A 12,857-nucleotide genomic window follows, 5' to 3' on the forward strand; every position below is an offset into this window, starting at 1 on the left:
GGATCATGGGAGTTGTAGGCCAAAAACATCTGGAGGGCTGAGGTTGAGGAAGCCTGCACTAAACTAAACTTTGATTGAGCTCAGCACAGTGTAATACTAAAAGAGACTATGGAGGACCAAAGTGATTACAAGCTGGTGATTGAAAGCCTGCACTTTTGCACAATTCTGGTAAGCCATAGCATAGCTTACTGTGTCACATGAACCAGGCCAGTGTATATCTTATTATTTTAAATTCATATTACTTTTTTAAACTACACATTATCATCTCTAAATGCCATGTGTTCTTCACTTTAGTAGACTATATCAAGTGTGGTATTTGGATACCAAAGGTGGCAGAAATGTTCTACTTTAAGCTAATACTATTTGTTTGCTTGTTTGTAGATTCACAGTCAGCCTTTAATATCAATATTTCTAGAGCAGGTCACCATAAAAATAAGAAAACAATTTTAAAAGATCAAACAGCAGATAAGACTAGCATCACTAAAACAGTCTCCTCAGCAATGAACAGGCAGGTGAAATACACAGGGTGACATAAAAAGATCTTATGAGAATATATAATTATGGTTTCCGTCAAATTTCAAATTATAAATTATACATTAAAGATAAAGGATATAAATTGAATATTGTTATTTAAATATCCCCATCCCCATTTACTATAACTTTATTTCAAATTATTATATTTCCTTTTTAAATTATTATTGAAATTAATTTATTGTAGTGTTGGTTGTTAAATTGTTAACTGCTTAATTATTTACTGTTCTGTTACTGGTTTGTCAATGCTGTGCTTTCTTCCTTATTATTACTTTCTATTTAAATTATGTATAAAAATATTTTTTTAAATAAAATGTTAATGATGGTGTTAATAACAATGGTGGCAAAAAAGACTGCATGCTAGTGAGCCTCCCTTGGAAAATAGTTCCACAAGAAGGCTACTACCCCAGTCACTGCCCACCTTGTCTCAGAGAGATGGCACATTTCAGATGAGAGCCTTCAAAGACAAAGCCTTGTGTGTTAGATGATGGCCAGTGCAGTCAAATCTCAGAAGCGGCTGCTGCTGCATTTGATGGGATTCGAACGTAACTGGACCTAGGATTACAGCCTTAAGCTGAGCAATGTTGTCACTTGTTAATATTCAGTGGGACTTACTTCCTAGTGTGCATTGAGTTTAGACTGCAGCCTCAGTTTGCATTTGTGTCTTAGAAGTTATGTGTATCGTCCTGCACCAAAGAATAAGCAAAATCCATACCCTTCCTTTAACAGTGCCTGAAGTACCAAAGAAACCTGTTCCAGAAGAGAAAGTTGTGCCTAAAAAGCCAGAGGTGTCAGCAGCTAAAGGTGTGTGCATTTCATGTATTCAACAAATAAGATGCTCCCATCCCGTCAGTTCCTTACTGTTTCTTTAGTGTCTACACTTCATTTCTTTCATACTTCCTTGTCATTATTCTTCACATAGAATACATGGCAGCAACGATAGCACTTATTAGTCATATTGTATATATGGTATTCAGTAGTACCTTGGTTCTCAAACTTAATCCGTTCCAGGAGTCCATTTGACTCCCAAAACCATTCGAAAACCAAGACACAGCTTCCAATTGGCTGCAGGAGCTTCCTGCATGCAAGCAGAAGCCGCGTCAGACGTTTGCGGTGTTCAGGAGCTGATTTGTTTGACAACTAAGCTATTTGAGAACCAAGATACCACTGCACATGTTTAAGTTCACATTACTGAAGCTAGACATAATCGATACCAGGTTGTGTCCACCTGCTACCATTCTGTGACAGGATTAACATATGCTACCTTTGGAATACATGGCATTAACATAAGCTAATCTTATTCAGTACCTGAGGTACCAAAGAAACCTGTCCCAGAAGAAAAAGCTCCAGTGGCTGTGCCGAAGAAGCCAGAACCTCCACCTGCCAAAGGTAGGCCTCATTTTTAAAGAAAGAATGACAAGTTAGTACTACCAGCGCTTTTTTTCAGCCGGAACTCGGCGGAACTCAGCTCTGGCACCATTGCCATTCTAAGGGAACAAAGTCCGGCACCTCTTTTTCTAGAAAAATAGCACTGAGTAGTACACATTTTTCAAACTGAAGTCTGTTGGTGTTAGTATACTGTATATCTGCAATACCTAAATGTGTTTGGGTGAGCATAAGAAGAGACCAAAAACTCATCTAATCTAGCACATGGCTGTCACAGTGCCCGACTAAATAGATGCTAATGGGAAGTCCACAAGCAGAACATGGGCACTACAGCACTCCCCTCACTTGCGATTTCCCAAAAACTGGTTTTGAGGAGCATACTGCCCCTACTCCAGAAGTAATACACAACCATAATTACTAGTAGCCACTGGTAGCCTTATTCCCCCATGAACCCCTTTGAAGGCCAACCAATTTGGCGGTCATCACTACATTAAGAACAAGATGTGGGAATCATGAAGTCAAATGATGGATCTGTGCTGCTATTTCATGTTGGGGTTGTGTGTGTGTCTGCAACTGTGTATGTTTCTTAAATGACTTGTTGTAAAAAAAAATAATATTAATGTTTTCAAGTGCCTGAGGTGCCAAAGAAAGTTGTTCCAGAAAAGAAAGTACCAGCTGAAGTGCCTAAGAAACCGGAAGCTCCACCTGCTAAAGGTTTGTATTGCTTGTAACGCATGAAACAGCTTTGTTTGCTCTTGGAAGGAATATTTAACCTTTATCAAGGGGAGAGACAGGAAAATATTGATTTCCGTCTGTGTGTTTCTACTATATGATCTGTAAAGAAAGACAGGAGGCTTACTTCTGTACAGCTTAATTGTGTCATACCAGTTCTCTCCAGTTTTGTCCTTATTTTTGAAGTTCTGTGTTTTACGACTTTCATGTGTCCTTAGTATCTTCTGCACATTCTTTGATATTCGCATTCTTAAATGAAATTCTTTTCCCTTCAAGTTCCGGAAGTACCCAAGAAAGTGGTCCCTGAGGAAAAAGCAAAGGTTCCTGAGCCTAAAAAACCAGAGCCTCCTGCTGTTAAAGGTACATGCCATAACCAGAAATGCCACAAAGAACTTCAGATTTGCTTTATAGATGTAACATTATTTTCACATAGAATCATAGAATCATAGAGTTGGAAGAGACCACAAGGGCCATCGAGTCCAACCCCCTGCCAAGCAGGAAACACCATCAGAGCACTCCTGACATAACTGAATATTTGTGGAAGTATGTTTAATAGTCTTATTTTCCCTCTGAGATGACTTCTCATAATGTAGTCATATGTAATATGTGTCCCACATGTATTTTAGAAAAAAGATAGCCCTTTATGTTGGTTTCCCTTCCCCTTGTTTGCTCTTGTTAATTACTGGCATACATCACTGAAGCCCAAGACTTAAAACAATTTACTATCTTTGAAGTTCCTGAGGTGCCAAAGAAAATCCCAGAAGAAAAAGTACCCGTGAAAAAGCCTGAACCTCCAGCACCCAAAGGTATATCTTAGCATCTTGGGAATATTTATATTCTTATTGTTTTGCATGTTTAGTTCTTTCAAATTCGCCACCTCCTCGGATTTCCTTCTACTGTTTTGGTGGCAAACTCAAACCTGTTCACTCGATTCTGTGAACAGATCTAAGGAGTGCTGCTTGAGTTTCTTGTATAATCTGTTTTTCCCTTGAGTTTTGCTCATCTCTTCTACATTTAGAAAGCTGGTGCATGCTTTAATCTGTTTGTTGTTATTTTAGCCTTTTCAAAAAGTCTTAAATTACTGTTGTTAATTTGTCTTATCGATAATTGTATTATCTTTTTTTGTAAACCCCTTTGAGGATTTGTTTTTTATTTTACTTTATTTTTACAATCAAGCAGTGTATAAAATTTCTCGTGAAAGTAAATAAAATTAAAACTGACCAATGTCTTTTAAAGTGCCAGAAGTTCCCAAGAAAGTCGTTCCAGAAAAGAAACCGCCTGAACCAGAAGCTCCACCAGCTAAAGGTACATGTCAACATTATTGTGGTCACATGGAAGCATCTTCTTATTCTGATGTATTTGTTGTACTTTGTGTTCCTTGTTTTGTCTTATGATGTACAACATGTCTTCTTCATGTGAGATATCCAGAAGGCTTTCAGCCTATTTTATAAAATAATTTCTTTATTAGCTTACTCTTAGCTCTTGGTGAGTGATCTGCCATCCAGGCTGTTGACCTATTTATTTTCAGCAACCCTGGCAGCAGAAATTTACTGAAAAATAAACTGTGTAGTTCATATACTTAAGGAAAATTCAAATGAGAATGTACCAGGAAGTATCTCCATCCCTTACTAATGCTATGCTCATTTTCCATTGGTTGTGATAATTTAACAGAAGGACAAAGAAATAGGATGGCAATTAAACTGCCACACGTTATAGAGATCTGCATAACTTCTCAGGAAAGGGAAGGAGGACTCATTTAACAAAACAAAAACAAACTAGGGATATAGCATGAAATAAAGAAAATATACTGTCTTCATTTGTGGAGAGGTGGAGAAAATTGTATTTGAATATTGTTTTTGTCACTGTTTTCAAGTTTTGTGTTTATTGTTTTCAACTCTTTTATATCTTTGACAATCACACATTCAAAACAAATATCTTTTAAGTGCCTGAAGTGCCCAAGAAAATTGTCCCAGAAGAAAAAGTACCAAAGAAACCAGAACCTCCCCCTGCTAAAGGTATTTGTCAATTCTGAAATAATCATAGTGAAAATATTTGGGTACAATGCTGCTTATATAGAATCAGTGGTAAAACTCCCATGGGTTTTAAATGGAGCAGGATTCCAGCTTTTGCCTTGCTCCCATGCCTTCAATTCCTTCATTTATTACTTCCCATTGAAATGTGGCATTTATTAGACACAGTCTGGGTGAAGCTAAGCACTTTTAAGGCTACAGTCCTATGCACACACCTGAGAGAAAAGTTCATTGTACACCATGGGACTTCCTTCTGACTAAACATTAGCAGGAAGTTTAAGCATGTCCCATTAATTTCAATGGAAGGATTAAGCACAAAGTGCTTAACTTTAACTGGATTATGCCCAAAGTAACATGTAATCCAAATGCGTATCAAACAGATACATTTTTATAGTCTTTTTGATCACATTGAGCAAGAAAAGCCAGAGGTTTATGAGCTGCCAGTGACATTTAGGTTGCATTGAGCTTGGTGGGTCGCAAAGAAGTTGGTGGTATGCCTAGGCAATGCATGTCGATAATAAATCAAAATACAAAATATCAACAGGCCAAAGAAGACATGTAAACTTCCAGTTGTGTTGTGTCATCTTCCAATAAGGTGGCAAAATTCTTGTCAAAGGCATAAACTTATTCATTATCCATTAAAGTCATTGGATGTTAATGTGAACATCCTATTAATATGTACTTGGATTTTACCATCAGTTTGAGTATATCATTGGGTTCTGAGAATTAAGGAGAACACTTTAGGAATATATGATGGCCCAGAAGAAAATATTTATCAAATATTTATCAGTTCATATATAGTCATCAGTAATAGAGTAAATATAAACAAGACTAAAACCACTCCAATCTTTTTACAGATTTACTGTTTATGACGAGTGGGGGTGTAATACTATCTTGTCACAGTGGGATTGTAAATGCATTTTCTTTGTTTGTATTTGATACCCTTGTTTTCTATCTGCATTGTCTGAATTAGTGATTGTTTTAATGAAAGAGAAAAGCGAGAGGCTGAGATAGATATTCAGTGTTATGTAGTAGATAATGTTGTATATCGTCATGTTTTGTGTCTCACGGTTTCTTGATCTCATAATCTTGCACGTTGCATTTAGAATTAATAATAGTAAAACAATCAAATATCTTTAAAGTGCCAGAGGTGCCCAAGAAACCTGTGCCTGAAGAGAAGGTCCCTACGCTCAAAAAGAAAGAACCACCAACACCTAAAGGTATATGTTATATCTGAAGCGAAAAACATCCTTTTCTTATTCTCTTGATCATTGATCATCTTTTGGATATCCTTATGAGTCTATGTCATGCATCCTTTTGAGTAGCTTTCTGTGCTTAGCATCTCCATCCTCATAGTTCTACTGGTGGTACAAGTGGATTGTACTTCATGGTAGTTTGTTGTTACAAGATTCTGGGCACAAAAGCATGCATGCCCCCTCACCTTACATCTCAAGCTTTGACATTTTCCCATCTTTTACATTTCATTGTGCTTTCAAAATTCAATAGTAAGCATTAACTAATATCTTTAAAGTGCCAGAAGAGCCCAAGAAGGCTGTCGTCGAAGAGAAAGAACCAACTCCCGTGCTTAAAAAGCCTGTACTTAAGGAACCAGAACCTCCTCCTGTTAAAGGTACATTTCAGCATTAATGCAGTTATAAATAATGTGGTTTTGATACAGGTGTTTAAAGCAGATGTCTGGGAGATTCTTGTTCTGTCTGTGCTCCGTTGCTTAAAATTTCTTTTGTAAACAATACTGTTGGTTCAGTCCAGTCTGTGAGAGAAAAAGTGCTTAGCTGTGCTGAACTTCATCACGACTGCTTTCTCTGTGTCCTAGTATGCAAACACACAATTGCTGATTTTGTTATAATTGTGCATTATGTTTCAATCTTCTTCGTCATATTAGCTACATATCTTTTGCCCCTTCTTAAAAGTAAAACTAATCTCTTTTAAGCACCCAAAGTACTTCGGAAAACTGTGCCAGTTTAAAAAGTAACTCTTGTTTTACCTAAAGAACCAGAACGCTTTGCTGTGTCTGAAGAACCAGAGACCATTAGTGTTTATGAAGAAGAAAAAGTCACTGTTGAGTATGAAGAAGAAGTCGTCACTGTTGTGGCCGAAGAACGTGAACCTGCTATTGTGCCTAAGAAACCCAAGCCTACCATTGTCCCTAAGAAACCAGAAGCTGCAGCCGTGCCGAAACCACCAAAGGCTGTACTTAAGAAACCAGAACGCCCACCTGCTAAACAGACCTTGGAATATGAAGAAGAACGAGAGGTGCAAACGATTGTTGGGTACAGAGAGCGAACACATGTTTCTGTCCACCAGGACATAGAGGCTATACTTGTGCTTGAAGAACCCGAGAGTGCTTCAGCTTTTGAGATCACAGAGCCTGAGCAATACTTTATTGAGGAATCAGAGGAGATTGTTTCACTTGAAGGACCTGAAGCTGTCCCTGAAGAACCAGAAGCCATTGCTGCTCCGGAAGAAACAAAACCTGCTATTGTGCCAAAAAAGCCGAAGCCTACTGCTGTAGCTAAAAAGCCAGAACCTGCAGCTGCACCCAAGAAACCAGAACCTATTGCAGTGCCTAAAAAGCCGAAACTTGCTCCTGTACCTAAAAAACCAGAGCCTCAGAAGCCAGAACCCTTGTTCAAAAAACCAGAACGCCCACCAGCTAAAGAGATCGAAGAGCACGAAGAGGAACGAGAGGTGCAGACTTTTATTGGAAAGAGAGAGCGACAACATGTTTCCGTCCACCTAGACATAGAGGCCATAACTCCTTTTGAGGAACCTGAGAGCACTGCAGCTTATGAGATGGAAGAAGAAGAACAATATGTCATTGAGGGGTCCGAGGACATCGTTTCCCTTACAGGACCTGAGCCTGTTGCTGTCCCTGAGGAACCCCAAGTCGTTGCTGCTCCTGAGGAACCTAAGCCTGCTCTTGTGCCCAAGAAACCCAAGCCTGTTGCTGTGCCTAAGAAACCTGAACCCGAGGCTGCTCCCAAGAAACTAGAACACGTCGTGGTGACGAAAAAGCCGAAACCTGCCGCTGTGCCTAAAAAACCAGAGCTTGCGGCACCGCCCAAGAAGCCCGAACCCTTGTTCAAAAAACCAGAACGCCCACCAGCTAAAGAGATCGAAGAGCACGAAGAGGAACGAGAGGTGCAGACTTTTATCGGAAAGAGAGAGCGGCAACATGTTTCCGTCCACCAAGACATAGAGGCCATAACTGCTTTTGGGGAACCTGAGAGCGCTGCAGCTTATGAGTTGGAAGAGGCAGAACAATACGTCATTGAGGGGTCTGAGGACATTCTTGCACTTGAAGCACCTAGAGCTGCTCCTGAGGAACCAGAAGTCACTGCTGCTCCTGGAGAGCCTACAGAAGTACCTAAGAAACCAGCAAAAGGTATATGGCATAATCTTTTCCAGTACAAAGAGTATGTCTTCCTTAAAGCAGAATGTTGACAAGCGTTGCTTTGCCAACTTTCTGCTGAGCAATTCGAAAAACTGCTCTTGTAAACAAAATTGTTGTGTCTGTACATTGGTGTGTGGGTGTGTGAAAGAGAGAAAGGTTCTTTCTGATTCTGCAAAGTAAATTTGCTTAGGCCTGCAAGAATTTGAAATTTCCATTATTAATTGACGTGAAAGTAAATAAAAAACAACAACAACTTAAATGTATGAATGGAAACAGATTCAGGAAGAATTATTCGTTTGAAGCTGAATGAAGGTGATGTCTGATGTGCCTGTGGGTTGATGGATATATATTTTTTCCCTGTCTTTTAACAAACCAACTAATATCTTTAAAGTGACTGAGGTACCCAAGAAAGCTGTCCCAGAAAAGAAAGTACCAGTTCCTGTGGCTAAAAAAGTCAAACCGCCACCAGCTAAAGGTATATGTCCACACCTAAAGAAGAAAATTTCTTTGTTCTTCTTAAAATACTCTCTTCTTCTGTACTGTCTGTCCTATAGTTTTTGCTTGACTGAAATAACCTAGTGTTCATTTTATAATACGAACTCTGTATGTATAATACAAAGTCTGTATGTCTCTAGATACGATGTACGTCTATGTATCTGTCTGTAGCATTAATCTTGCTTTTGATACGTCCTTAATTCTTCGTTCCTCTTCTTAACATCTTGGTACCTCTTACTTCAATAATTCTCAAAGTAAAAATAGAAATATTATCTTTAAAGTGCCTGAAGAGCCCAAGAAAGTTGTTCCCGAAAAGAAAAAACCAGCTGCTGCACTTAAAAAACCAGAAGCTCCTCCCGCAAAAGGTACTTTTACTATTCACAGAGAAAATCATTATCTTACTTGCTTCGTTTGGTTCAGCTGTTGGATTTGTAAATCATACTAATGTCTATAAATGACAGGCTGAGCCTAACTTGGGAGGGGATGGGGTGAGGGAGTGTTTGTGTCCAAACACAATAGGTAACTTCAATACCTTCAGCAGCTCTGCTATTGCTTTTAATGCCTTGTTTGTTTTACCTACATGAAAGTAAAACTAATTAAAATTTCTTGAAGTCCCTGAAGTCGCTAAGAAAACTGTGCCAGAAGAAGAGGCCCCTCTTGCTGTTCCCAAAAAGCCGGAACCTCTGCCTGCAGAAGGTAGCTCTCCCTATTAATCATGACGTCATTCTTATCCAGACTGCTATATCCGCTTTGTTTGGTCTTACGTTTTATGTGGTCCTGTATGTATATGTAAGGCGGGGTGGTGGTGGTAGAGGATTCTGTCTGTTCTTTATGATGTCCATCTGTTGAAAGTTAACAGTCTGCCTTTCTACCTTATTATGGATTTAAAGCCACAGCCTTTAATGGCTGCAAGCAATTCTAACCGTGGAAAACCCATGCTTAGAATCTTGATTTGCTATAAAAGACTGAAGCTAATACTTCTATTATCTCATTTTGCACAAATTGCAATTATAGTACTGGCCTCATTTATAGGGGCCTTAGGGAGAAATCAGAAGCAGGACTTTTTCTTTCCTTTTTTGTCCAGCAGCAGCAAGTCTACCTGGGGCTTTGGCACAAATTTTTATTGATCCCATGGTCCCAGAGGCACATTTGACCAATGATGTGCTGCAGTACTTCAATTCAACATTCTGGATCGAGCCCTCAAGAGTTGGCAGGGGATTCTTAGATTTCACACCAGAACTGTAGCTGTAGTCTTTATGTTGAAGGATCTGAATTGTGAACATTTGAATGAAACGCAGCTGCATCAAATAGTTGCTTCGTACAAAATTGGACCTTGTGGATCGAGGGCCCGACCCCCGCTATGTGAAATAAACACACAAGGACACGTGATATAAGGTTGATGGGCAAGAAAAGGCCACAACTTTATTGATTACAGCAGTGAAAAGGTATTGGCTTAGGCATTGGATGACTATAGGAGGTGGGTTTATTCAACAGTAGGTGGAGCCTGTTGATGCTAATCCAACTATAGGCTCACCCCTGATGTCACCGAGGGTCGTGCCATGGCCTCCCGCCAAGCAGGCATCGGACGGAATACACGACCGCCAGATTCCTTTAACGGAATAACCCACGGTAGATAGCATAGGCGATGGCCACACCTAGCCCTTGACACACATGAATCCAATGCCTAACCTACCCACCAATACCACAAAAGTTGTGACGATTGCTACGAGGTAGGCGAAAAAACCAAAAAGCCTAATGCCAAATGGAAAAATTCCTACCAAGGGCTGCAGAGGGTTCCTAGAGGCCTGATGAAATTTCTGTTTACAAAAGCATCCATTTAAGGGCCTTCCATCTATTTATGTAAAAAAATACACTGTGACACTGGTGTGTTTGTCTGTGAATGTGTATGTTGTAATAATGTCCCCGCTATTTTGTGCAACATGTCTCCAATTCTTCTTGCCATTTGATCTTTTAAATGGCAATCTTATCTTCGTTGTCGATATTCTTTAAAGAGCCAGAAGTTACAGAGGAAATTGAACCGGAAGAACCAGTACCTGTTCCTATTCCAGAAACAGAGGAGATAATTACAGATGAAGGTATATACTAAAGTGTGAATGAAATATACCACTTTCTTTTGTACCATCTCCATCTGGCTGAGTAAGAATTAGGTGTGTTTGTTCCGTGATGTGTACACTCCAGTATGTTTTGTTTTGTTATTTTTGTGTGTGTGTTTGTATGCGTGTATTTCCTACGTTGTATTGCTTTCTGTAACTGTGTTGGTGATTCCCATTATCTTTGACCATGTAAACACCTTTCCCTCTTAATTGACTTGGAAGTTTACTAATGACTTTTTCAAAAACTTTCTTGAACCCATGGGCCATCAGATATTTTCAGCTGAGTTGTTTATTTTTGCACTTGCGTTACTGGGAGTTTTACGAATGGAGTCTATAAAAGCAGTTTATTTCCTTTGATACATTAGATGGTTTTCATCTGAGGTTTATATAGTATAATTACATTTGCACTGAATCTACCGCAATATCATTTAAAGAACCAGAACCGGAGAAGAAGATACCTGAAAAACCCAAACCCCGTGTACCTTTCCCACCAAAAGAGGAGGTTAAGGAGGAAAAGGTTCAGCTTAAAGGTATCAGCAGCGACCCCAACAGTATTTAACAACTTTTACTAAGCCCCCGTTTTATAACTAATGCCTATTGACACATAATAATGTTCTTTGAAAGTGTGGTCTTTAGGCTGCCATCCTATTCCCACTTACCTGGGAGTGAGCCTGATTAATCTTACTTCTGAGTAGGTGTGTATAGGATTGCGCTGTTAATATATTAATGTAAGTCTAACTGAATGTTGTCTGAATGGTTTTCGGTCTAATGTCCCAACTCACTGATGGTTTTCATTTTTATATCGTTTCTAAATTTGTAATTAGGGTTTGCAATCCAGACAGTTAATTTTACCTGTGCTCTTAAGGCCTTATGCATGGTGTAGAAAACCTCCCTTTACATTCAGTCAGTCACTGTGCTTTGCAGATAGAGAGCTTCCTTCAGATACCATCTTACCAAGAGCTTTGTTCCACATAATGTAGGAATCAGGCCTTAAGTGTCTTGGCACCTACCCATTGGAATTCTGTCCTATTAAACATTAGACAAGAGATGTCTTTGTTGTCTTTTTGGTGCCTACTGACGATCTTCCTCTTTCAACAAGCCTTTTAAATAGAGATCTTTCCCAGTCTGCATCTGTATTGGAATTGTATTGGGTGTTTTTAGATGAATTAATTGTTTTGTCTTTTGTGTGTTTGCTGCCCTGGACTCCTTCAGGAGGAAGGAAAGGTTATAAATTTAACAAATGATGACGACGATGTCACCTCACAAACTGCTTTTGAAACTCTCCTGGGTTTCAAACACCAGTCAACGTGTGGCATGTTTGTTTGCTGTCTGAGATTCACAAGTCCAGAGTCCCACTGAGTGTGTGAAACTTGTTTTATACTTCTTTGGATTGTATTTAGTTATTTGAAAGTGCATGTGTCAAGCATGGATGTAATATAGCTAGCATTCAGAATTAAGGATAGAGAAAATGGAACTCAAAGCATTATAGACAGGGAGGAAGATTTATTATTTCCTAACGAAAATCAGTAGTGGATTATCAAAATAAACAACTATATGTAGCTTTTTTTAAGGTTCCATAAAAAATATTACTCCACATCTCACATTTTGCAATATTCTGATCTTATACAGCATCATGAAAAGATCAAACGTAGTTCAATATTTCAAAGTGTATCACCTAAGTAATATTTGGTCCTACAAGAATTGCATTTACTTTTGAAAAATCTGTTCTTTTCCCACCATCTCAAGACAGAGGGAAATAGATCCTCTTCCCAAAACAAGATTCCACCTCACCACCACACACACTTTTATAATAATAGTTTCACACAAAATTCACAGGGAAAAACTTGATTATAGGGTCTTTATAATAAGTCAAGAAGGAACATTGCGGCTACACAATCTATTAAAGTTTCAACAGAAGTGGATGTCCTCTCTGCTAAGTATATATAGATCCAGTGAAATCAAATTACTGTATGGTCAGATATGCTAGAACCAAAGTAAGAAATGTAAAGTCTTCAGGCTGCATGTATCCTAAGAAGGCCCTTCCCCAGCCCAAGCAGCCACTATGTTGTAAGTTGCCCACAGACCCTTGGGCCTTGTTCTCGTCTTAAAGAGCACTAGATTGTAGTTTTTAGTATATTTCACGAAGTAGTATAT

The 12,857-nt window shown here is 39.0% G+C and overlaps 1 protein-coding gene across 1 annotated transcript in view; it reads left to right on the forward strand.

Moving 5' to 3' along the window:
- Nucleotides 1-12,857, forward strand: part of TTN (titin) — a 292,385-nt gene that overhangs the window by 160,136 nt on the left and 119,392 nt on the right. The window contains exons 129-131 of the mRNA XM_053410245.1: nucleotides 1,261-1,335; nucleotides 1,837-1,920; nucleotides 2,548-2,631. Of these exons, the coding sequence (XP_053266220.1) occupies nucleotides 1,261-1,335; nucleotides 1,837-1,920; nucleotides 2,548-2,631 (243 nt within the window). The remainder of the gene's footprint in view (nucleotides 1-1,260; nucleotides 1,336-1,836; nucleotides 1,921-2,547; nucleotides 2,632-12,857) is intronic.

The sequence above is a fragment of the Podarcis raffonei genome, chromosome 1, assembly GCF_027172205.1.
Source record: "Podarcis raffonei isolate rPodRaf1 chromosome 1, rPodRaf1.pri, whole genome shotgun sequence".
NCBI lineage: Eukaryota > Metazoa > Chordata > Lepidosauria > Squamata > Lacertidae > Podarcis > Podarcis raffonei.